Source organism: Mesoplodon mirus, assembly GCF_964341445.2.
Source record: "Mesoplodon mirus genome assembly, chromosome: 7".
In the NCBI taxonomy this organism is placed as follows: domain Eukaryota; kingdom Metazoa; phylum Chordata; class Mammalia; order Artiodactyla; family Ziphiidae; genus Mesoplodon; species Mesoplodon mirus.
The window spans coordinates 111,572,542-111,599,562 of record NC_138983.1 but is presented as its reverse complement, the minus strand read 5'-3'; the positions used below and the strand labels follow the sequence as shown (position 1 = coordinate 111,599,562).

Below are 27,021 nucleotides of genomic sequence, written 5' to 3'. Positions count from 1 at the left end.
GATTTGGCTTGGTTTTTGGCCACACGGATTGTGGGATCTTAATTTCCCATTACACTCTATCTAAACTTTCGGTGGCATTTACAACTGTGTGCCCTGATTTTATAACTTGTTGAGTATATGTCATCCTAGGTCACTGGAGTGAGGCTCTAGAAGACAGACACAGGGGGTCCTGTTCTGAATTATATTAACCTATTAGAGAAGTGGAGTAGCTAATGCTTAGGGTGTAACCTTTGTGCCTTACTTTCCTCAGCCACAAAATGGAAATAAAAACAGTTTCTATCTTATAGTGTTGTTGTGACTATTAAATAAGCCAAAACACACAAAGTACTTAGAACAGTACCTGACAGAGAGTAAAGGGAAAGTAAACGTTAGCTATGATTATCTATGGTTTTTACATCTTTGTAAACTCACCAAACCTAGCAGAGTGCCTTGCATATGTTGAGTTCAAAATACGTCGACTGAATAGAATTGAGTCAAATCATAATAGGGTGAATGACACAATCATCCTACAAAAATGCATTCAGTGCTTGCTGTGCATCAAATACTCTGTTAGACCTAGGGACACCCGTCAACACAAGAGGAGAAGGTTTAATATATGACTATCACTTGTTAATTTTCCTCCATTTACTGAGCAGGGGCTCAGTGTGAGGCAGGGGTAATGTGTGAGGCAATTTTTTTTTTTTCTATGTATTACTCTGAATGTGTGTGTGTGTGTGTGTGTGTGTATCTCCTGGTTGCAAATGCAACCATTTCTTAAACAATCCTGCCAGTGGAGGCAGCAGTAAATAAAAATGAATAAATCAATACATCATATGTGGAACAACAAAAAGAATTTAAACTTTCTGCCTTATCATTTCTTAAAAGATTTGAATTCCTAACTATTCTTTCCCTAGAGTAAATTTAAACTCGTATATAATCCAAAAAAGATACACTAGAATTTGCCTCAAAGAACCTCAAAAGGGCGGAGAAAGAAAAAATGTTTAAATAAATAAGGTAAATATTTTATTTTTAGTTATAACCTATCTGTAGTATTAAAAAAAAATAAAACTGGAAAGACTAGAATTGTTCTCTTCAGGTGCGTGGACAGGGAACCTCCTTTGGTCAGGTGGGATGCCAGCTTGGAAACTACACGCTGAAGCACGAGGCCAGCGCAGCTCATCAAGAGGGGACAGCACTGGGCCCTCTAGGATGATTCAACCAGGAAGGCAGAAAGGGACCCGACATCTTTCTGGCTGAGCCCGGGGACGTAAAGGGAGGTCAGGGCAGGGGTGCAGGGAAGCATACCACATTGGAAAAGGAAATTCCGACGTCGGATCGCTGCACTCTGAGGAGCATCTGGTTCCCGTCGTCCAAGAAGTTGTTGATTTCAGGACTGTTGTACAGCAGCGGCTGGTCCCAGGATTCCGACACCAGTCCAAAGTAATTCTGAGTAGTAGTGAAGATGAAAAGCTTCCGAACGTCCCCGGTTCCGCCCGCCATGATTCTAGAGTAGGGGAAAGGGGAGGAAGGGCGGCAAAGAGGGAAGGAGGAAAAAAACAGTCGGGACAAAAGTAAAGAGAAGATGAGAACTCGGCTCAAATCCGGAGCTCGCCTGCGGGCCTGCGGAGCTCCGCGGTTGCCACGGGCAGTCGCTATGGCGACGGAGCACTGCGGCGGCGCGCGGTGAGCGTTGCCATCTCGGGCACGCGCACGCAAAGCTCTCGGAGAGGATCGATCATTTAGGAGCTTCTTAGCTGCGCGCCGCGGTCCTCGATTGAAAAGGATTCAGGCAAGTTTGTGTCAGGTCGCAAAATCTGCCTTTAATGCTTTCTACTGACTTCTTATAACGCATAATTAGAAGAGATACCTCTAGTCTTCAAGTACAGCAGTATGACAAGGATTTAGGATGGCTGGGGGTCTAGTGCTCCCTCTTCCCCTTCACTCGTTAGCAAACCACTCTGTCAACGTCAAGTTCCACATCTGTAAAATGGGGAAATACTATCTGGGTTGTAATGAGGACTTTAAGAGATTACTACTTAAACACCGCTTTTTAAAGAGGGTGATAAAGAATAGTAGTTCAGTACAACGTTAATTTACTTTCTCAATCTTACTCTGCTCGTTTCTGTGTTAGTTAATTTCCCACCATTATTTTAATTTTGTTATCCTATTATTTCAGAAAAATGTAACCACCAATTTTTCATCACAATTGTTATCAGAACACACAGCCATATTGTAAAATAACCAAAACGGGCAATGATACTTGTTAATTTGTTTTATAACAAGCATAACCGAATGCTGAAGAAATACAGACGTGAAATCAGGCTTCATCATTTTCTACCCCATGGCATCACTACAAACTACTAAATTGCTGGTCATTTATCCCAATATTCATCAAAGACTCTCCGAATTCAATAATTATCTTCTAAAAATATTTACCGCATGCTGCTATATGCCAAATAGTGAACTAGGCCCTGGAGACCATAGTCTCTGCCCTCATAATCAGTCATCATCTCAGCGCTGATTTGAGCCATTATCCTAGGGAAAATAAACACATACCAATTTTTTTATTTGCACTCAGTAATCACTACTATATTCTTTTAGAATTAGAAAGAGGGTCTTTTTATCTGCTGAGCATCTTGATTAAGTTTGAGGAATGGAAACTAAAGAAAGCTGAAGTGCTTTAAATTATAAAGGGAAATGAATTCAAATTCTTACGAAATAATCCAAAAGATGGGAAAGGAGTCAGTGAGGTAGAATGCTGGCAGCTGGATGGGAAAAAGTCCAAATAGGAACCCAGGGTGACTGGGGAGCCAAAAAGGATTTTGAAAGAAAAATTGCTAATATGGATACAGAGATTCTTGCTCTGCAGTGGGCATTGTCATCCTTACCAGGGTCTTAAGGAAAGTCTCCATTACTCACAAATGCTTAGTCTGGGTGAATTATTTTGGCAGAGATGTGTGAAATGGCTGAATTAAGCATCCATGGCAATGTGAATAAAAGTGAATAAAAAGGCAACACAAGTAGGGAGATTAGTCTAGAAAGCAGCTGAAATCATGAGAATCTCATCCTCCCAGGAATTTTTAGAAATCTTGGATGGGCTTTGGACTTCCACAAGATATGAAATTTGAGTGTTTCAATCAATTTTAACCCAGATGTCAAAAAACATTTTAACCTAGATGTCCAGTAGACATGTAAACCCCATGTGGGTAGGGATTTTGTGTATCTTGTTCACTGCTGAATACCCAGACTTAGGCCTAGAGTGGAAAACAAGACAGATAAAGTCCCTGTACTCATGAAGCTTCAATAAAGAAGAAAGAATCTCAGAGATGGTAAGTTATAGAACGAAGATTCATACCCAAATCCAATTCTCAATCAATCTCTAGGCACTATTTCACAGTGGTAGGCAGCAGGCTAGCCACTAACATCATATCTCCCCTTTCACAGCTAAGAAGTGTTTACCATCCAGGTGTGGACATTAACTAATTCTCACCAATGAAATGTGAGCAGAAGTAGTGTGTGCCACTTCCAAGGCAAGGATTTAAAGAAGTAAGTATACTTTTACCCTTTGCCAGCTGGATGCAGCTAACAAAGCAACAAGAGATGGCAGATCCATGAAAGAGTCTGAACCAGGGCTTCTGAATCACAGTGTGGCGTAAAGCCAGCAATTGTTAAGCAAGAAATAACCTTTATTGGGCTTCCCTCGTGGTGCAGTGGTTGAGAGTCCGCCTGCCAATGCAGGGGACATGGGTTCGTGCCCCGGTCCTGGAAGATCCCACATGCCGCGGAGCGGCTAGGCCCGTGAGCCATGGCCGCTGAGCCTGTGCGTCCGGAGCCTGTGCTCCGCAGCGGGAGAGGCCACAAGAGTGAGAGGCCCGCGTACCACAAAAAAAAAAAAAGCAGAAAAGAAATAACCTTTATTGTGTTTGAACCATTTTATATCATACATGTGTGGGTCTATTTTTTAATAGCAATTCAGGCCACACTAACCAATGAGTAACTGATATCAGCAGTAGGGTGTTGTTTAAAAAAAATTAATGTGGAGCATTTGTTTAGAAGTTGGTTAACAGGTGGCATGCAAACAGATAATGTGAGCCAGAGGACAGGGCACAAAACCTTTCTGAACCAAGGATTCCTAACTTTTTTCGATATTTACACTTATCAAACCTCTTGGTGTCAGGACTTATTTATTATACTTTAAAAAAGTATTGAAGCTTCCAGAAAATTTTTGTTTCTGTGCATTACTTCTATCAACATTTACTATAATAGTCATTCAAAGTGAGACAAATTTTAAAATATTCATTTATTCATCCATTTAAAAATAATAAGCCCATGACTTTTTAACATAAATATCATATTTTATGAAAATAATTATAATTCCCAAAACAAAAATAAATTTGGTCAGAAGAGTGGTATTGTTTTACATTTCTGCAAATCTCTTTAATATATTCCTTAGTGGGAGATCCTCTATCTACTTCTGCATTCCATCTCTTGCAATATGTTGTTTTGGTTGAAGTATATGGAGAAAACACAGATAATGTAGTTGGAAAACAGAAAGAACTTTATAATCTTTTCAGATAACTGTGAGTATTCTTCTTTGTTACTAAACCAAAACTCCACAAATGGTAGTTTCTTAAAGGACAGTTGCAATTTGGAATCTGGAACCATATAAATCAACATTTCATACTCAGCTACATTAAAATCCATTGGTCACTTGCACTCTGAATGGATATTTTACCCATGCATAATTTTGTAACATCATGCATTGATCATTTGGAAAATATTTGAGCTATGCAGATCTTCTAAATGTTGATACATTTCACTGTACAGTATTTAAAAATCACATTCATTAATAAACCACTGATATCATAAGAAAAAGTCTTTATGTATGGAGAGGTTGTCAAGCTTACAGTAGAGAGTTTAAGTTTTCCAAAATTCTAATTTTTCCATGAAAGCCTGAATTTCATCATTGTCAACAAATACTGTCAGTTTTTTCCTTGAAATGATAGGCTTATTTCATTCATTTTTGAGAAAAAAAAAGTCTGCCAAATACCCAAATCTTAATAATCATAGTTTGTCATTCTTTCAAGTAAAAATTGCCTTCAGTGATAAAAGCTGCTAGTTTTGATCACAATTCGAACAGTCACACAAGTTCTTTTTTTTAAGGCAAACTGTACTTCAGTATGCAGCAGAAGTGCTTTATGGTGTTTCATCAGTCGGAATATTAAAATGACTTGTACTCAGGTTTTGAGATCTGATAAAATTATTTACTCTATTATTGAGGACATTCGTAAGTGAAACTGGAATCTTTTCCTGTGAGTACATGGAAGTGAAGAATGGATGACTACTAAAACATTTTGGTGCCTTGATTTGTGCCAAGGTGTCAGCAGTTTAGCCACTATATTAGTTTTCCACTGCTGCATCACAAATTGCTACAAACTTAGTGGTCTAAAACACCACCCATTTATTAGCTTGAAGTCCTGTCCATTAGTAGTCTGGGAACTGCATCTTTGGTCCTCTGCTACGGGTATCACAAGGCTTAATTCAACATGTTGGCCAGGCTGAGTTCTCATCTGGAGCTTAGGGTCCTCTTTCAAGCTCATACAGCTGAGACAGAACTAAATTCCTTGAAGTTGCAAGACCTAGGTCCCCATTTCTTTGCTGGCTATAAGCTGGAGGCACCTTCAGCAGCTAGAGACCACTGCATTCTTTACCTCCATCTTCAAAGCCAACAATGGAGAACTTTCTTACACATCAGATCTCTCCTGTGCTTCAAATCTCTTATAGCACAAAGGGCCCCATTCCTTTTAAGGTTTTACCCAATTAGATCAAGCCCAGTGAATAATCTCCTTTATTAACTCAAAGTTAACTGAGTAGTAAACTAAAACATGGAAGTGGTAGCCCACCATATTCACAGGATTTGCCCACATTCAAGATTAGAAGGTTATACAAGGTGTGCCCACCAGAGAGCGAAACCTGGGGCTGTTTTAGGATTCTGCCCACCATTACTTTTACACCATCAAATGTCAAGCACAGTGAAAGAGGCACAAAATATCTTACTATTATTGTGGCAATAGTTTGACCTCACAGACCCCTAAAAATAACTCAAGATTCCCCAGGGTACCACCGTTCTAGATGATCTCTAAGTTATCTGTATCTATTTTATGAAAGTGAATAGAGGAAAAAAACTTTTTCTGTTTTATCCATTATGTTTGACAAATATTGGGCAAATTATCTTAAAAACATAATGATGGTTAAAAAATATTGCCCCACTTATTAAATACACTCTTTATACTCTTATTCAATTTAAAGAAAAAATACCATAGGATTGTTATAATATCATTTTTCATATTAAAGAATAGTCATCTTGGGCTTCCCTGGTGGCACAGTGGTTGAGAATCTGCCTGCTAATGCAGGGGACACGGGTTCGAGCCCTGCTGGGAAGATCCCACATGCCGCGGAGCAACTAGGCCCGTGAGCCACAACTACTGAGCCCGTGCGTCTGGAGCCTGTGCTCTGCAGCAAGAGAGATCGCGATAGTGAAGAGACCCTCGCACCGCGATGAAGAGTGGCCCCAGCTTGCCACAACTAGAGAAAGCCCTCGCACAGAAACGAAGACCCAACACAGCCAAAAATAAATATAAATAAATAAATAAATAAAAGATTACAAAATTAAAAAAAAAGAATAGTCATCTAATTACTATCCTTGGACACTGTTGGGGGAGCTATACATGAAAGAATGTAATTTCAGAACCTCTTCTTCAGACTTAGAGAAGCTGAAACTTACTCTAGGGCATAGTATTTACAGATTTCAATCACCAGTACAATGAAATATATATTCTAATATGACATTTAATGTTCAACTCAAATACTTAAATATATTTACCTCTATACATTTTTATGTGTCCCTGTGGAATAATAGGGATTCTATTTCTCCAAATTCTGTTCCTAAGTCAGAAAATAGTCATTAACCATTACATCTGATTCTAGTAGGGACCCAATACTTCCTGTAGTCAATTGTACTGAAAATATAGGGGGAAAGGAAGGAGCCATGTAAATAAAGGAGTTAGTGTTCATCAGTTCATACATGTAAATGAAGATTTGCATTTGCACTTCTGTCTACCTCCATTCCCCAGACTAATCCTGGACATGGTTGAGGAGGTGGGGGAATGGGCCAGAAATGTGGTAATGTGGGGATGATTTTCCCCAATCTCCACTAACAGAGAATCAGAAACAGACATTGGTGGAGAACAAAATCAAAGCGTGGAGTTCCTTGCAGACAATGCTCTTGGGTTTCACTATAAGAAAATACAGGCACTATGATTAAATAAATATTTTGAGTCTTCTATCAGATGTTAAATACTATTTATTTGAATGCTGGTGCTTCATTACATATTAAAAATTAAATATCAAAGTTAATCGTAAACTTTTTGGTAAAAACTTTCTACTTCTTGAGCTTTGTTTTAAATTACCTTATATAAGAGTTCTCTTGAATAGTCACAATTGTTTTAGTTGAACATATATCTTATTGGTATTGAGTGAAAAGAAACCTTGTGGCTCTTAAAGTTTATGCACATCAATTCCATTTACATTTTGTTGGCCAACCAAGCCACATAGTAACATCTAACTGCAAGTAGGCAGGAAAATGCTATTGTACCTTGTGCACAGAAAGAAAGAGAGCTATAAAATATCTGAGAACAGTTCTAATGACTACCATACCTTCTAACATATTTCAAATTAAGGAAAAAAATGTTGCTTGGACTAAGCAAGATAAACTATGCGGCTTTCTTTTTCCTCTGCCACAGTAACCAATAATGTTCTAGATAGTGACATTTGATAGATATGTCAAATCTAGATAGATTTGTTCTAATGACAAAGAACAGGGTCCCCAGCTGACCCTTGACCAACACGTAGGGTGAGCAACAAACAAATTTGGTTGTCTTAAACAACTGAACAATTGACTTCTTTGTTTCTCTGCCCTAATCTAGCCCATCCAGACTGCTGCAGATAAGATATGCACTCACTCACCTCACTGTCTCACACCCTGACCATTTCACTAATTTACATAGCCTATTTGCCCCTGTAGGCATGTGAGTTTGTAAAGCTGTTTTACAGTATGCTGTCTTAATAAAGTCTGTTGCACCTATAACTAATTACATGATAATCATTTGTCTAATAAATATAGTGCTTTTAATTTTGCCTTTCAGTGTAGTGAAGTATGCTAGTGAACCTACTGTTTTAAGGTTCTCAGTATAAAAAACGTTCAAAACGTATTACTATAATAGGTGATCTTTTCCTCTATAATTGTTGTAGGAAGGAGGACCCCTTCCAGGGCCCAAGAGTGGACTTTTGTCTAACACTCGGAAATGAATTGTCCAAGGAGACACATGTACTGACAAAGCAAAAGACTTTATTGGGAAGGGGCGCCCGGGTGGAGAGCAGTAGGGTAAGGGAACCCAAGAGAGCTGCTCTGCCACGTGGCTTGCAGTCTCAGGTTTTATGGTAATGGGTTTTGCTTTCCAGGTTGTCTTTGGCCAGTCATCTTGCTTGTTGCCCATACTTGGACTGAATCAGGGTCTATCCTGGTGGTGTGCAGATCTCTCAGGCAAGATAAATTCCAGTGTGAAGGTTTCTAGGAGGTTGACAGGATGTTTGGGTTGGCATCTCCTCCCTCCTCCTTTTGTGCCTCCCGAATTCTCCTGGTTAGTTTTTGGTGGCAGCACTGCATCCTTTATTGGAGCCTCCTGTTATGAGACAATTCAGGCAAGTTATTCTTTTAGATGCTTTGATGATGCTTTCTTTACCGTGTGCACGATCTAGCTTAAAAGAAAACAGCCTTCCTTAGATTTGCAACTAAATACCCTTTAATATTGTTTTAAAAAATACATAACCACTAATGTAAAGTGCTGAAGAAAAAGCTTTATACCATGGTAACTTTTTTATTAGAATTTTTTTAATTGGAGTATAATTGCTTTCCAATGTTGTGTTAGTTTCTGCTGTACAACGAAGTGAATCAGCTATATGTATACATATATGCCCTCCCTCTTGGACCTCCCTCCCACCCCCTCATCCCTCCCATCTAAGTCATCACAGAGCACCGAGCTGAGATCGTTGTGCTATACAGTAGGTTCCCATTAGCTATCTATTTGGTAGTGTATTTATGTCAACCCTAATCTCCCAGTTTATCCCACCGTCCACTTCCCCCTCTGTGTCCACCCGTCCATTCTCTATGTCTGCATCTCTATCCCTGCCCTGCAAATAGGTTCATCTGTACCATTTTTCTAGATTCCATATATGTGTGTCAATGTACGATATTTGTTTTTCTCTTTCTGACTTACTTCACTCTGTATGACAGACTCTAGGTCCATCCACCTCACTACAAATAACTCAATTTCGTTTCTTTTTAGGGCTGAGTAATATTCCATTGCATATATGTACCACATCTTCTTTATCCATTCTTCTGTCAGTGGACATTTAGGTTTCTTCCCTGTCCTGGCTATTGTAAATAGTGTTGCAATGAACATTGGGGTACATGTGTCTTTTTGAATTATGGTTTTCTCAGGGTATATGCCCAGTAGTGGGATTGCTGGGTCATATGGTAGTTCTATTTTTAGTTTCTTAATGAATCTCCATACTGTTCTCCATAGTGGCTGTACAAATTTACATTCCCACCAACAGTGCAGGAGGGTTCCATATGCTCCACACCCCCTCCACCATTTATTATTTGTAGATTTTTTATGTTGGCCATTCTGACTGGGGTGAGGTGATACTCCATTGTAGTTTTGATTTGCATTTCTCTAATAATTAGTAATGTTGAGCATCTTCTCATTTGCCTCTTGGCTATCTGTATGTCTTCTTTGGAGAACTGTCTATTTAGGCCTTTGGCCAATTTTTCAATTGAGCTTTTTTTGTTTTTGTTTTTTGTTTTTTTGTTGTTGTTTTTCATATTGAGCTGCCTGAGCTGTTTCTGTATTTTGGAAATTAATCCTTTGTCAGTTGCTTCATTTGCAAATACTTTCTCCCATTCTGAGGGTTGTCTTTTCATCTTTTTTATAATTTCCTATGCTGTGCAAAAGCTTTTAAGTTTAATTAAGTCCCATTTGTTTATTTTTGTTTTTATTTCCATTTCTCTAGGAGGTGGGTCAAAAAAGATCTTGCTGCAATTTATGTCAAAGAGTGTTTTTCCTATGTTTTCCTCTGAGAATTTTATAGTTTACAGTCTTACACTTAGGTCTTTAATCCATTTTGAGTTTATTTTTGGGTATAGTGTTAGGGAGTGTTCTAATTTCATTCTTTTACATGTAGCTATCCAGTTTTCCCAGCACCACTTACTGAAGCAACTATCTTTTCTCCATTATATATTCTTGACTCCTTTGTCATAGACTTGTCCTCTAATCTTTGTCATAGATTAGGTGACCATAGGTGCATGGGTTTATCTCAGGGCTTTCTATCCTGTACCACTGATCTATATTTCTGTTTTTGTGCCAGCACCATACTGTCTTGAATACTGTAGCTTTGTCGTATAGTCCAAAGTCAAGGAGCTTGATTCCTGCAGCTCTGTTTTTCTTTCTCAGGATTGTGTTTCCATCCAAATTGTAAAATTTTTTGTTCTAATTCTGTGAAAAATGCCATTGGTAATTTGATAGGGATTGCATTGAATCTGTAGATTGCTTTGAGTTGTGTAGTCTTTTTCACAATATTGATTCTTCCAATCCAAGAAAATGGTATATCTCTCCATCTGATTGTGTCATCTTTGATTTCTTTCATCAGTTTCTTATAGTTTACTGACTATAGGTCTTTTACCTCCTTAGGTAGGTTTATTCCTAGGTATTTTATTCTTTTTGTTGCAAAGGTAAATGGGATTTTTCCTTAATTTCTCTTTCTGTTTTTTTTGTTATTAGTTTATAGGAATGCAAGAGATTTCTGTGCATTAATTTTGTATCTTGCAACTTTACCAGATTCGTTTATTAGCTCTAGTAGTTTTCTGGTGGCATCTTTAGGATTTTCTATGTATAGTATCGTATCATCTGCAAACATTGACAGTTTCACTTCTTCTTTTCCAATTTGGATTCCTTTTATTTCTCTTCCTTCTCTGATTGCCATGGCTAGGACTTCTAAAACTATGTTGAATAATAGTGGCGAGGGTGGACATCCTTGTCTTATTCCTGACCTTAGAGGAAATGCTTTCAGTTTTTCACCATTGAGAATGATGTTTGCAGTGGGTTTGTCATATATGGCCTTTATTATGTTGAGGTAGGTTCCCTCTATGCCCACTTTCTGGAGAGTTTTTATCATAAATCGGTATTGAATTTTGTCAAAAGCTTTTTCTGCATCTATTGAGATGATCATATGGTTTTTATTCTTCAATTTGTTAATATGGTGTATCACTGATTGAGTTGCATATATTGAAGAATCCTTGCATCCATGGTATAAATCTCACTTGATCAGGGTGTATGATCATTTTCATGTGTTGTTGGATTCAGTTTGCTAGTATTTTGTTGAGGATTTTTGAGTCTATGTTCATCAGTGATATTGGCCTGTAATTTTCATTCTTGTGATATCTTTGTCTGGTTTGGTATCAGGGTGATGGTACCCTCGTAGAATGAGCTTAGGAGTGTTCCTTCCTTTGCAATTTTTTGGAAGAGTTTCGGAAAGGTAAGTATTAGCTCTTCTCTAAATGTTTGATAGAATTCACCTGTGAAGCCATCTGGTCCTGGACTTCTGTTTTTTGGGAGTTTTTAAATCACAGTTTCAATTTCATTACTTGTGATTGGTCTGTTCATATTTTCTATTTCTTCCTGGTTCAGTCTTGGAAGGTTGTACCTTTCTAAGAATTTGTCCATTACTTCCAGGTTGTCCATTTTATTGGCATGTAGCTGCTTATAGTAGTCTCTTATGATCCTTTATATTTCTGTGGTATTAGTTGTAATTTCTCCTTTTTCATTTCTAATTTTATTGATTTTAATCCCCTCCCTTTTCTTCCTGATGAGTCTGACCAACGGTTTATCAATTTTGTTTATCTTCTCAAAGAACCAATTTTTAGTTTTATTGACCTTTGCTATTGTTTTATTTTTCTATTTCATTTTCTTCTGCTCTGATGTTTATGATTTCTTTCCTTCTACTAACTTTGGGGGAGGATTTTGTTCTTTCTCTAGTTGCTTTAAGTGTAAAGCTTGATTGTTTATTTGAGATTTTTCTTGTTTCTTGAGGTGAGATTGAATTGCTATAAAATTCCCTCTTAGAACTGCTTTTGCTGCCTCCATAGGTTTGGGTTGTTGTGTTTTCATCGTCATTTGTTTCTATGTATTTTTTAATTTTCTCTTTGATTTCTTCAGTGATCTCTTCATTATTTAATAGTGAATTGTTTAGCCTCTATGTGTCTGTGTTTTTTACAGGTTTTTTCCTGTAATTGATTTCTAATCTCATAGCACTGTGGTCAGAAAAGATGCTTGACATGATTTCAATTTTCTTAAATTTACCAAGGTTTGATTTGTGACCTGAGATGTGCTCTATCCTGGAGAATGACCCATGAGCAGTTGAGAAGAAAGTGTATTCTTCCGCTTTGGGGTGGAACGTCCTATAAATATCTATTAAGTCTATCTGGTCTATTTTGTCATTTAAAGCTTGTGTTTCCTTATTTATTTTCTGTCTGGATGTCTGCCCATTGGTGTAAGTGGGGTGTTAAAGTCTCCCACTATTATTTTGTTACCATCAATTTCCCGTTTTATGGCTGTTAGCATTTGCCTTATGTATTGAGGTGCTCATATATTAGATACATAAATATTTATAATTGCTGTATCTCCTTCTTTGATTGATCCCTTGATCATTATGTAGTGTCTGTCCTTCCTTGTCTCTTGTAGTAGTCTTTATTTTAAAGTCTAGTATATCTGATATGAGTATTACTACTCCAGCTTTCTTCTGATTTACATTTGCATGTAATATCTTTTTCCATCTGTTCACTTTCAGTCTGTATATGTCCCTAGGTCTGAAGCGGGCCTCTTGTAGACAGCATATACACAGGTCTTATTTTTGTGTCCATTCTAATGGACAGAAAATCCATTTACATTCAAGGTAATTATGGATATGTATATTCCTATTACCATGTTCTTAATTGTTTTAGCATTGTTTTTATGGGTCTTTTTCTTTTCTTGTGTTTCCTGCTTAGATAAGTTCCTTTAGTATTTGTTGTAAAGCTGGTTTGGTGGTGCTGAATTCTCTTAGCTTTTGCTAGTCTGTAAAGCTTTTGATTTCTCTGTCAAATCTGTATGAGATCCTTGCTAGGTAGAGTAATCTTGGTTGTAGGTTTTCTGCTTTTATCACTTTAAAGATATCCTGCCACTCTCTTCTGGCCTGTAGAGTTTCTGCTGAAACATCAGCTGATAAACTTATGCAGATTCCCTTGTATGTTATTCTTTGCTTTTCCCTTGCTGCTCTTAATATTTTTTTTTCTTTGAATTTAATTTTTGTTAGTTTAATTAATATGTGTCTTGACATGTTTCTTCTTGGGTTTATCCTGTATGGTACTCTCTGCACTTCCTGGGCTTGGGTGGCTGAGATATTTTCTCAGATTCTTTCTCTTTTTCTTCTTCTTCTGGGACCCCTATAATTGGAATATTGGTGCATTTACTGTTTTTCCAGAGGTCTCTGAGACTGTCCTCATTTCTTTTCATTCTTGTTTCTTTATTCTGCTCCTCAGCAGTTATTTCCACCATTCTATCTTCCAGCTCACTTATTCATTCTTCTGCTTCAGTTATTCTGCTATTGATTCTTTCTAGTGTATTTTTCATTTCAGTTATTGTGTTGTTCATCACTGTTTGTTCTTTAGTTCTTCTAAGCCCTTGTTACACATTTCTTGTATTTTCTCAATCCATGCCTCCATTCTATTTCCAAGGTTTTGGATCATCTTTACTATCATTACCCTGAGTTCTTTTTCAAGTAATTGCCTATTTCCTCTTCATTTATTTGATCTTATAGGTTTTTACCTTGCTCCTTCGTGTGTAAAATTTTTTTTGTCATCTCTTTTTTTTTTTTTTTTTTTGATGGATGGGGCTGTGTTCCTGTCTTGCTGATTGTTTGGCCCAAGGCATGTAGCACTGGTGTTTGCAGGCAGTTGGGTGGAGCCAGGTCTTGGTGCCGAATGAGGACCTCCAGGAGAGCTCACACCATTTAATATTCCCTGGGGTCTGAGGTTCTCTGTTAGTCCAGTGATTTGGACTTGGTGCTCCCACCACAGTAGCTCAGGTCTGAACCCCAGCCTGGGAACCAAGACCCCACAAGCCTCGCAGTATGGCAAAAAAAGAGAAAAGGTGACAAACAAAAAGGAGCAGAACAATAATAAAGAATAAAAAATAAAATAAAATTAGAAAAATTAAGAAATGTTAGAAAAAATAAAAAGAAATATGAAACAACAACACACAAAGCAGAACCACAACAGCTAAAAAAAAAAAAAGAAAAGCCCAGAAATGTCCTTGGTTGGGCATTGGGGGGTGGGGCAGGGCTCATGTCGGGACTCTCGTGGCCAGAAGAGGCCTTGGTGGGGTGGGGTCCCCCAGGGCCCAGGACCCTTGTGTCTGGAAAAGGCCTTTGCAGGGGGCAGGGGGTGGCGGGGCTTGGGCTCAGGACCTGTGAGGCTGGAAAAGGCCCTGCCATGGGGTGCAGTATTTAAGCTCTGGATCTGCACAGCAGGAGGGAGCCCTGGAGGGCAGAGGTTCAGGCATGGGACCCTAGCAGGCTCGCAGGGGCCCAAGTGGGCAGGGGAAACCCTGGCCGGCTTCCCCTCTGATCTGCCAATGTCCTGAAGTTCTCTCCTTGTCCCTGCTGATCCCCTCACTGTGAGTGGGCCCCTCCGAGCATGGGAGCCCCTCCCCTCCCCCCAGCAGCCCCTCAGAGGTGCCAGTCCCATCCTGCCTCCACTTTTCCTCCTCCGTCCCTCCATCCCATGACCCCAGGACCCGCACAGCCGGAGGGGGCCACAGAGGGTGAAGGTTCAGACCCGGGACCCCAGCATGTTCACTGGGGCCCAAGCTGGTGGGGGAGAGGCTGGCCATATTCCCCTCCAGTTCCCCTACCCACTGAAGGTCTCTCTCTGTCCCCACTTATCCCCTCCCTGTGAGTGGTCCCCTCCAAGGTTGGAACCCCTCCCCTCCCCCTGCTGCCCCTCAGGGGCACTGGTCCCATCACACCTCCACTTCTCCTCCCTGCCTCCTTCCCCCCCACACACATCCTACCAGGTCACATGGGGATTCTTTCTTCCTCTTAGGGGTCCAAGGCCCCCCACCAGTGCCCAGTATGTGCCCTAGTTGTGATGAGACACAAACTCCTAGTTCTCCTACTCCGCCATCTTGACTCCACCCTGTACCATGATAACTATTAAGAAAAATTGTTCACATAAACTGCTATTTTGAGTCTTTTAGCTTCTATTTCTATTTCCATTTTTATTTACATAGATTGTTAAATTACATGCAATTAAATCAGAGCTTTCTGCTTCACAGCCTAGCATCTGTTTTGAATAAATTCTATGATAGAATAACACTCTGACATCACAGCCTGTTGCTCTGAGAATAGAATGTCAAATAATTGGCAGCAACAATTTACTCAGCAGGGTAGCTTAGGATATATTTAAAGAAAAGAGGCCAAGTAATGTAAGCAGAGAGGGTAGGGGGTCCTCAGAGAAAGAGAACCAGGAATGGCTTTCTTGATATAAGAACCAATTTTGGCCTAAGCCATTTTGTGATCTAAGCCTGGTGGCAATGCTTGCCCTTGAACAAGTCTCAGTAATTAATGATATTAAGGGAAGGAATGCAGAAACTAGGGAGAAACAGTCAAGAAACAATAGTGCAGGACTTCCCTGGTGGTGCACTTGTTAAGAATCTGCCTGCCAATGCAGGGACCATGGGTACAAGCCCTGGTCCAGGAAGATCCCACATGCTGCGGAGCAACTAAGCCTGTGTGCCACAACTACTGAGCCTGCACTCTAGAGCCCACGAGTCACAACTACTGAAGCCCATGTGCCTAGAGCCGGTGCTCCACAACGAGAGAACCCACCACGATGGGAAGCCTGTGCACCTCAACGAATAGTATCCCCCGCTTGCCACAGCTAGAGAAAGCCCACAAGCAGCAATGAAGACCCAATGCAGCCAAAAATAAATAAATAAATAAATAAATTTATTTAAAAAAAAAAAAAGACAAAATAGTGCAGCCTTGGACAGGGTCCTGGTTCCTCAAGTGATACACATAATAACATATCTTTGAGTTCTGCAGAAACTTAAACCCCCATCCAGGTGGAGGGTGGAATGATAATGTTGACCCTCCTGATTTCAATCAACTAAAACTTGGACTCTGTCAACCTTTGCCCCAATTCTATGCTGAGTTCTCTGCTCAAAGCCACTCAGGAATATACATGTACCCTTAGATTAAAACTTCCCTGAATTTGCTGTTAGGGGAGACATTGCTTTGGGAAAGATCCCCAGTGTTCTCCTTACTTGCTGCAAGTAATAAATCCTTCCTTCTCTCAATCTTCGGCTTGTTTGTATCTATTGGCTCGACACCCACCAGGAGGTGAACCCAGATTTTGGGTAACAGTAACAATTCCCATTTTTCAAGCATTGCCTTGGCACCTTTGAGTTATCTAACAAATATAAAATTTGAAATTTTACACCACTAAGAAATATATTCACTGAAACAGGAGGGAAGGGGGCAGGGCACAACCATTAAAAGAATGACATAGCCATTGAGGACAGGACAAAAACTAGTAGAACCAAGTAGATATGATATGGTGGAAGATTTGACTGCCAGGAGACCTTGAGCCTCATTGTATGCCCATTGTAATACATTAGCATGCTAACACACCCATAGGTGCCATGACAGAGTTCTGAGGCCAACCATAAAAGGCCAAAAAGTGGGAGGAGGCCCAAATCCTGGAAATCCCTTCCATTTCTCCAAAATAGTTGGAATAATTCTCCCACTTGTTAGCCTATGAAATTATCCAACCCATAAAAACTAACCACCCCATATTTTGGGGCTGCTCTCAAGCTTTTTGAGATGGACCACATTCTGTCTATGGAATATGTATCTAAATAAATCCACTTCTTACTTATCACTTTACCTCTCACTGAATTCCTTCTGTGCTGAGACATAAAGAACCTGAGCTTCATTAAGCCCTGAGACAGGGTGTGTGATTTCAACTGAAAGGCAGTGGGTTCAAGCCCCAATCTCGGTTTTGGCTAGGTTTGAGTCCCAGCCCATGTGTTCAAGTCCCAATCCGAGGTGTGTGGTTTCAGCACCAGTGAAGTTATTCCTATCATATATCTAGTGTCCTTGTCAGGAATTGAACTGTGAAGTCAATTAATATATATTTTGGGGACTCCTTTATTAGAGAAAGGAAAGGGATCTAAGGTTTCCATGTGATGCACAGTCCTTTCCAACAGGTTCAAATGTGGCTCCGCATGGTCCAGCAACCTATAAACCAAAAAAATAAGACATCCAGTCTTCCTGCTGGGGAAATTCTAGGAGCTTGATGGTTGTTTTAAGGCTCAAAGTCTTTTTTAGTCCAGGTACCTAGTTTCTTGAACAACACAATTCCCTTAAACTTAGCAGACTTTCTAACATATTTGCTTTTACTTCCATATTCTAAATTCCACTTTCTAGTTCTTTCTTACACATATATAATTCTCGAGAATGATTTATTTCTTTGCTTCTTCATACATATGCCCCTCACTCTCAACTTAATTAAGGATGGCTATCTTGAGGCTATCTGCAGCAACAAGTTTGGATGGCAAGGTTAAAAACCTTAATCTGATCTTTGCAAAAAGATTGAGTCACGTTTTATTTCAACTGAGAGATATTTTAGTGCCTTTGTCACTTAAATTTTTTCCAGTCTTATCTTTTGTTACTTAGGATCTAGGAGCAGTCAGCTTTTCTAATCCTGAAAGGACCTTGAGCTCTAGAATTCCTTAGTACCCTTCTATCTCTCCTAAAGAAAAACCAAACAGTTCTCATCTGAGCTCCCTTCTTTCACGTAATATCTTGCTAAAGGCAGATAACTGTAACGAACACATTATCACTCTGCCTCCATTTTACTTCCCATAGATTTAGAGTCTCACTAGGTTCATGGTTAACTTCTACTTCTCATTGGGGACAGTTTTACTAAATATTTTACCAAGGTACAGTAGGGCTGTCCAGCTAACCAGCCTGCTACTCTGCTTCTTTCTTGCCTGCTGCCTACTTATTCTATACAACATATTTTATGTTTCTGCACCCTCCTTCCAAACACCAATGTCTGTATTCATGTGGTAGTCATTACTGTCATTTACCAAATATGTCTGGATTTCCATTTTCTTGGATTCCATTTCTTTGTTCTTTTTAAAGATAAGCATGACCATTTGACTTGTTTTGATAGAAGTGATATATCACGTATGCACAGAAACATTAAAAGCCAATGTATGATTTACCATAGTTCTTTTCCACTGCTGTGGTGATCATGGAAGCGTAAGTCAAGATGAAGTTTTTATCAGCCTAGCTATGATGACTAGAGTCTTCTTGATGGCATACTGTAAACAAGAAATTAATTTTCCTTTGATAAGATATTGAGATTTTGGTGTTATTGTAACATAGCCTAGTCCTGACAAATACAGTCAAGATATGGCAAATGTTACAATAAACAACCCCAAAATTTCAGTGGCTTAACATAGCAGAATCATATTTCTCCTTCGTTTGACAGTTCAGTGTGGTATTTGGCAGGCAATCTTCCATGTGATGATTGAGGGATCTAGACTACTTCCATTTTGAGGCTCCACTATTCCCTGGGACGATAGAATCCTCTCCTGAGTGATTTGAATCTGGCTGACTGGCAGGTAAAGAGCAGCCTAAGGCAGGAGATTTTCATGGCAGGGCAGGAAATATAATCTTACTATGTCTCCAGGATAAGAAAGAATGACTTTCAGTGAACACATAGCACTCCCTGACACAGAAACCTGGAGCTCCACTGAATGAATCTGCAGGTCGCTCAGGCCTTGACTTTCTTTTAAGGTGTGTACAGGGCTGGTTCCATGAGCACATCTGAGAATTCTCTGGTTGTTTAGCCCATAGAGAGAAAATATCTTGAAAAAAATTTTGTGTGCTTTTCTTTTCTGAACATTCTTGTTAATGACCATTTTAATCAGTGTCATTCTTATTGCCTTGAGAATTATGATGGTAAAGTCAGAAATGAAAATCAGTTAATGTTTAATTCTTTTACATTAAAAATATGCTCTTGAAACCTCATGATAGTAACAAAATAAATAAATAAAATGCAATTGAAAGCCAAAATTTTTGTTTCTTATGAGCCATATTTTCCTTAGAGACAAGAAGGCCCTTGCAAATTAAAAGTCCAGGCCCTGAAAGAAGCAGAGCATAGAGTTTATGCCATAACAATTGGCTAGAGTTGGTTCAAGAGTTGGATAGAGGTCGATCTTGGATGAGGTCTCTGTGAGGCTAGAGGTGAGGGAGTAGATCTGTGAGGAACACTTGGAGAGGATCAGACTCAATGATAAGAAATGCCAACGCTGTCATTTTCAGGGCCCAGAGCAGTGTGGGTGAGCTAATCTGCTCAGTGCTGAGTAGAAAGAGTCTTCAGTAACTGCCCACATGTCACCTATTGAGTTTCCAAAGAAGTGATGCCTAACCAAAGCCGAAGAACTTGCTAAGTCCTAGTCAAACTGCCCTGTGTAGATCACGCTATTTTTTTTTTTTTTTTCGGTACGCGGGCCTCTCACTGTTGTGGCCTCTCCCGCTGCGGAGCACAGGTTCCGGACGCGCAGGCTCAGCGGCCATGGCTCACGGGCCCAGCCGCTCCGCGGCATGTGGGATCTTCCCGGACTGGGGGCACGAACCCGTGTCCCCTGCATCGGCAGACGGACTCTCAACCACTGAGCCACCAGGGAAGCCCGATCACGCTATCTTTGATGGCTGAGAACATTGTTAAGATCCTTGAAACTAAACACAGGTTAACATTCAAAATGGTTGTAGTGAGATGGAAGAGAAAGCCCCATTACCAGAATTTGGGTAGAGATGGAAAATAGGTCAATTTACCCCTTTTACGTGCCTCCTTCTTTGCAATCCTTCTTTGATTATGTGGACTACCTTAAATAAATATCCTTTCTAGACTAGTAGAACTTGACTTTTGGTTGGGTGTACACTAAGGACTCCAGCTGATACATAATTATGTTCCCCTTAGAAGTTTTGATAGCACCTTCATATTTTCTTACTTTTTTCTTTGTTTGTTTTTTGTTTGGGCTCTTTCCCGACCAGGGATCAAGCCCATGCCCCCTGCAGTGGAAGCACAGAGTCTTAACCACTGGACCACCAGGGAAGTCCCTTACTTTCTCAATCATACAATGCTGTGATGTCTAGATAAAGCATATATTATTATTACATTATACAGATGTCAAAACTGAGTCACAACACAATTAAATGTTTTATCCAAGGTTGCAAAGTTAAAAACGGCAAATACATCACTTTAATGGTGGTTCTCATTTTAAGAAACAATTTCCACTATGCCAACTTTCTAATATCAAGTTTGGGAAGTATATAGTGTGACAAAAACACGACATCCATCTATGCTTAAGGCTGTGAAAATGTTTATAAGAAAATACCTAAACACAAGCTCCCTGCACTCACTTGTGGTTTTCTCTGCCACCCATCCAAAAACATGTGTTCATCATGTTTTCCTTTCCCTCTGTCATCATGACAAACAATGTTTCAGATAGTGGCTACTCTCTCAATCTGAGTCCTGGAGTGGATGATAGCCAGTGTCAGGCTGTAACTGATGTGCTCTAGCACACTGCTTTAGGATGTAAGGGGCACATGGCATATGCTACATTAGTTCTGCACTGCTGGGCCTCTTGAAAACACTAGGAGTTCTTGTAGGCTTTACTAAAGCTCCAAGATAGGAATTTCTGTTTTAACATCCCATTTATACTGTTTTCTTTTTCATTTTTTTCTTACTGGAATATAATTGATTTACAATGTTCTCTTAATTTCAGGTGTACAGCAAAGTGAGTTATACATATATAAATACATATCCACTCTTTTTTGGATCCTTTTCCCATATAGGCTCATTACAAAGTACTGAGTAGAGTTCCCTGTGCTATACAGTAGGTCCTTATTAGTTATCTATTTTATATATAGTAGTGTGTATATGTCAATCCAATCTCCCAGTTAATCACTCGCTCCCCTTACCCCCTAGTAACCATAGTTTGTTTTCTACATCTGTAACTCTATTTCTGTTTTGTAGATAAGTTCATTTGTACCTTTTTTATATTCCTCATAAAACTGATATCATATGATATTTGTCATTCTCTGCCTGACTTACTTCACTCAGTTTGACAATCTCTGGGTCCATCGATGTTGCTGCAAATGGCATTATTTCATTCTTTTTAATGGCTGAGTAATAGCCCATGGTATATATGTACCACATCTTCTTTATCCATTCCTCTGTTGATGGACATTTAGGTTGCTTCCATGTCCTGACTATTGTAAATAGTGCTGCAATGAACATTGGGGTGCATGTATCTTTTCAAATTATGGTTTTCTCCAGATGTATACCCAGGAGTGGGATTGCTTGTAGCTCTATTTTCAGTTTTTTAAGGAACCTCCATACTGTTCTCCATAGAGGCTGCACCAATTTAAATTCCCACCAACAGTGTAGAATGGTTCCCTTTTCTCCACACCCTCCCCAGCATTTATTGTTTGTAGATTTTTTGATGTTGGCCATTCTGACTGGGGTGAGGTGATACCTCATTGTAGTTTTGATTTGCATTTCTCTAATAATTAGTGATTTGAGCATCTTTCCATGTGTTTTTTAGCCATCTGTATGTCTTCTTTGGAGAAATATCTATTTAGATCTTCTGCCCATTTTTTGATTGGGTTGTTTGTTTTTTTTGATACTGAGCTGCACGAACTGTTTGTATATTTTGGAGATTAATCCCTTGTCAGTTGCTTCATTTGCAAATATTTTCTCCCATTCTGAGGGTTGTCGTTTCATCTTGTTTATGGTTTTCTTTGCTGTGCAAAAGCTTTTAAGTTTAATTAGGTCCCATTTGCTTATTTTTCTTTTTATTTTCATTACTCTAGGAGGTGGATCAAAAAAGATCTTGCTGCAATTTATGTCAGAGTGTTCTGCCTATGTTTTCCTCTAAGAGTTTTATAGTATTCAGCCTTACATTTAGATCTTTCATCCATTTTGAGTTTATTTTTGTGTGCAATGTTAGGGAGTGTTCTAATTTCATTCATTTGCATGTAGCTGTCCAGTTTTCCAAGCACCACTTACTGAAGAGACTATCTTTTCTCCATTGTATACTCTTGACTCCTTTGTCATAGATTAGGTGACCGTATGTGCATGGGTTTATTTCTGGCCTTTCTATCCTGCACCATTGATCTATATTTCTGTTTTTGTTCCAGTACCATACTGTCTTGATTTCTGTAGTTTTTGGTATAGTTTGAAGTTGGGGAGCCTGTGATTCCTCCAGCTCCATTTCTCTTTCTCAAGATTGCTTTGGTGGTTTGGGGTCTTTTGTGTTTGCATCCAAATTGTAAATATTTTTGTTCTAATTCTGTGAAAACTGCCCTTGGTAATTTGATAGGGATTGCGTTGAATCTGTACATTGCTTTGGGAAGTATGGTCATTTTCACAGTGTTGATTCTTCCAGTCCAAGAACATGATATATCTCTCCATCTGTTTGTGTCATCTTTGATTTCTTTCATCAATATCTTATAGTTTTCTGAGTACAGGTCTTTTGCCTTCTTAGGTAGGTTTATTCATAAGGATTTTATTCTTTTTGATTCAATGGTAAATGGGATTGTTTCCTTAATTTCTCTTTCGGATCTTTTGTTGTTAGTGTATAGGAATGCAAGAGATTTCTGTGTATTAATTTTATATGCTGCAGCTTTACCAAATTCATTGTTTATAGTTTTCTGGTAGCATCTTTAGGATTTTCTATGTATAGATTCATGTCATCTGCAAACAGTGACAATTTTACTTCTTCTTTTCCAGTTTGGATTCATTTGATTTCTTTTTCTTCTCTGACTGCCATGGCTAGGACTTCCAAAACTATGTTGAATACTAGTGGTGAGGGTGGACATCCTTATATTATACCTGATCTTAGAGAAAATGCTTTCAGTTTTTCACCACTGAGAATGATGTTTGCTGTAGTTTTCTCATATATGGCCATCATTATGTTGAGGTATGTTACCTCTATGCACGCTTTCTGAAGATTTTTTGTCATAAATGGGTGTTGAATTTTATCAGAAGTTTTTCTGCTTCTATTGAGATGATTATATGGTTTTTATTCCTTAATTTGTTAATATGGTGTACACATGGATTAATCTGTGTATATTGAAGAATCCTTGCACCCCTGGGATAAATTCCACTTGCTCATGGTGTATGACTCTTTTAATGTGTTGTTAGATTCACTTTTCTTGTATTTTGTTGAGGATTTTTGAGTCTGTGTTCATCAGTGATATTGGCCTGTAATTTTCTTTTTCTGTGATATCTTTGTCTGGTTTTGGTATCAGGGTGATGGTGGCCTCGTAGAATGAGTTTGGGAGTGTTATTTCTTCTATAGTTTTTTGGAAGAGTTTTGGAAGGGTAGGTATTAGCTCTTCTCTAAATGTTTTATAGAATTCACCTGTGAAGCCATCTGGTCCTGGACTTCTGTTCGTTGGGAGTTTTTACATCACAGTTTCAATTTCATTACTTGGGATTGGTCTGCTCATATTTTCTATTTCTTCCTGGTTCAGTCTTGGAAGATTGCACCTTTCTAAGAATTTGTCCATTTCTTCTAGGTTGTCCATTTTATTGGCATATAGTTGTTTGTAGTAGTCTCTTATGATCCTTTGTATTTCTGTGGTGTTCATTGTAACTTCTCCCTTTTCATTTCTAACTTTATTAATTTGAGACCTCTCTCTCTTTTTCTTGATGTGTCTGGCTAAAGGTTTATCAGTTTTGTTTACCTTCTCAAAGAACCAGCTTTTACTTTCATTGATCTTTACTATTGTTTTCTTTGTTTCTATTTATTTCTGCTCTGATTTTTATGATTTCTTTCCTTCTACTAACCTGTGGTTTTGTTTGCTCTTCTTTCCCTAGTTGCTTTAGGTGTAAGGATAGGTTGTTTGAGATTTTTCTTGTTTCTTGAGGTAAGATGGTACTGCTGTAAAGTTCCCTCTTAGAACTGCTTTTGCTGTGTCATGTAGGTTTTGGATCGTTGTGTTTCATTGTTGTTTGTCTCTCTACTGTTATTTGTCTCTCCATATTTGTCTCTTATAGTGTTCTTTTTTTTTTTTTTTTTGGCCACCCTACGTGGCTTGAGGGATCTTAGTTCCCCAAGGCAGGGATGGAACCCAGGCCCGTGGCAGTGAAAGCGCCGAGTCCTCACCACTAGACTGCCAGGATATTTCCATAGTCTTCTATCTCTGGGTTTATATATATGGAAGTATTTTACAAAATTTTGACCTATAAGGTTGTTTTGAAAAAAATCAATGTTAATGTATGGAAAGGAGAGCATTTGTATAGATCCAGGACCCCAATAATAAGTGGTATCCCATAGATCACTTAATTTTTGTATTGTTTGTTTTTCTGGCAAGTTGAAATGCCCTATTTTAAAGAAGTGTTAAGAAAAAAATAGACTATGTACAGGATATATGAATTAACATATTTCAGGGCACTATTTTTGGCTGCTTTGATATAGATACAACAATTTTAAACAATCTTTTTCATAGCTTCATGCTATAACCTCCCCCAAAGCTAAGGGATGAATATACAACCAAAATGTCAAATAGATCAAAGCTATGGCTCAGTTTCAGTCCTTTTGCCTACTGCCCCATTTGGCATAAATATATGTCCTCTGTCTTTATGGATGGATATTATTTAGTTTTTTTTTCTCTAGCCTTCATGTAACAGTAAAATAAGATGAAAGAGAAAGGAAGCTTTGTGTCTTACCTAAAGTCACTGAGTGTCTTTGGATTTGAAACCAGAACACATGTGTTTCTATTTAAGGTAAATGCTTCATCCCTCCCTTTCCTTCTAATTTACTTTTATTAAAAAAAAAATTATAGTATACAACAAAGAACCACAGTACTCTGTTATAGTTTGTTTCTCCATTCTAGGTGCTTTCTTGATGAAAAATAATGTATATCTGTGTGTTGGTGAACAGCAGAAAAGATTAAAACCACATAACTAGGAAATTCTATACTGCTCACAGACAGTGATGCCCCTTCTATTAGAGCAATTGGAGTAATGGAATGCTTCATTTTGAGAATGGAGGTATAGTGGTGGCATTTTGCACTGATCAGGGAAAGCAATGAAGAAAATGATCTAAGTGATTTCCAGGGAAATCATCTTCCCTTTAATATCACTAACAAGCATAGATTATTGACCCTATTCTTTGTTCATAATGTTCTTTTAAACGTAAATAGGCTACATATATTTCCTCCTCTGAACTGTAAGCATCATGAATGCAAAAGTCATGCCTGACTTTTATATCCCTAATTCCAGCAGTTCCTAGTTTGTGATCACTAAATATTGTTTGAGTAACAGACTGAATGAGTGAATATCATACATAGACTCACAATTGTATTTTTTTTTTCAGAGAATTCTATAGATGCAGGCAGGCTCCTATCCAGTCAGTGCATTCAGCTGAATCTCCAGAATCTCCAGGTGTGATGGGGTCTTCTTCGTTACATCTGGAAGTGGCTCTTTATGGTCCAGTCACCTGTGAACTCAGTGACAATTATCTGCTCCCCACTCTCATGCAATAGACAACAGTGGAAAAGGGACATGATAACCACAATAAATATTCCTATTTAGAAAAGAAGATGTGCAATAGTCCCGGGTCCGTAACAATGCTGGTATCCTGCTAGACGGGCATTATGAGGGTTTCTTATCCTTCAAATAGGCTTTCATTCTGCTCCCTGTAAGGATATCCCTTGAACATTGTCCTCTGAGGTCTTCGTGCATCTCCTTTAGATTTTTATCCCATTTCCTTTGTCCCATTTGGGAAAAGGAATGTTTAGCTTTTGTAGCTCACTTCTTGAAGAAATAAGCTTGGTTATGTCTAATAGGGTTTTGTTACTGTCCTTTGTTTTGTTTTGTGGGATTTTTAAGGCACCTTTTAAATCAACCTTACTGAGGAATGACATTCATACAATAAAAGGCATCCATTTTTAGTTGTACAGTTCAATGAGTTTTGACAAGTATATACACCACCACCTTAATCAAGATATAGAATATTACTATTATCTAAAAAGTTCCCTTGTGCCTTTTGCAGTCAAGTCTTACCCCTCCATCACCACCCCAACCCAAACCCCAAGCATCACTGATAGCTGTCATACACATAATTTTGACTGTTCTAGAATTTTATCAAATATCAGCTTATGTTCAATTTTCCAATTGTCCCATAAATGCCAAAACATTGTTTATGCCATTTGAATAAAGATTCAAAGAAGAACCACATACAAAAAGTGATTGATCTATTTTTTAAATAGCTTTTAAAAATTTCCTACTCTCTCCCTCATTCTAATAATTTGTTGTGGAATCTCGGTCATTTTTCTTGTAGATCTTCTGACGGTCTAGATTTTGCTGATTGCACTGAGTTTTAACAGTTCTCTGTCCTCTACTTACAGATGCTATTTCTTTTTAGAGACTTGATCTTATTTAAAAAAATTTTTTTGCCTCATGCACTTTTAATTGGGTTGGAGGATTACAGAATTCTAGAACAACGTTCTTTTGATGCTAAGTACAGAGAACTGCATAATCCCTTAGAATTGTCCTTCAAATTCCTCTTTACTAGGTCGGCGATCACCTACTGTCTCTGAAAGGTGAGCTCTGTGAAACAGAAATGGTGGAGCTAAGTTTTAATAAGAGAAAAAGTGATAAGCAGAGGTCAGGGATGACGGAGAAGTGGGGATGGGTAAGTGGGAGGCTGATCGATGGCCCATAAAGAAACATGCATTTAAGGGGTGGGAAACAACCTTAGGTTACCGCACGGAAGAGATCAGAAGTGAAACCTGGTT

General features: G+C 38.7%; 1 protein-coding gene and 1 long non-coding RNA gene across 2 annotated transcripts in view; one reads left to right on the top strand and one right to left on the bottom strand.

Moving 5' to 3' along the window:
- The window catches only part of DYNC2H1 (dynein cytoplasmic 2 heavy chain 1), a 400,170-nt gene extending 398,543 nt beyond the window's left edge, over positions 1-1,627 (bottom strand). The window contains exon 1 of the mRNA XM_082626481.1: positions 1,285-1,627. Coding sequence (XP_082482607.1) covers positions 1,285-1,479 — 195 coding nt within the window. The 5' untranslated portion in view covers positions 1,480-1,627. The remainder of the gene's footprint in view (positions 1-1,284) is intronic.
- Positions 1,628-1,694: 67 nt separating this feature from the next.
- LOC309809041 lies at positions 1,695-25,790 on the top strand. The gene is made up of 3 exons (XR_014294797.1): positions 1,695-1,768; positions 3,424-3,525; positions 25,599-25,790. It is a non-coding gene; the product is annotated as an uncharacterized lncRNA (long non-coding RNA).
- The last annotated feature ends 1,231 nt before the right edge of the window (positions 25,791-27,021 follow it).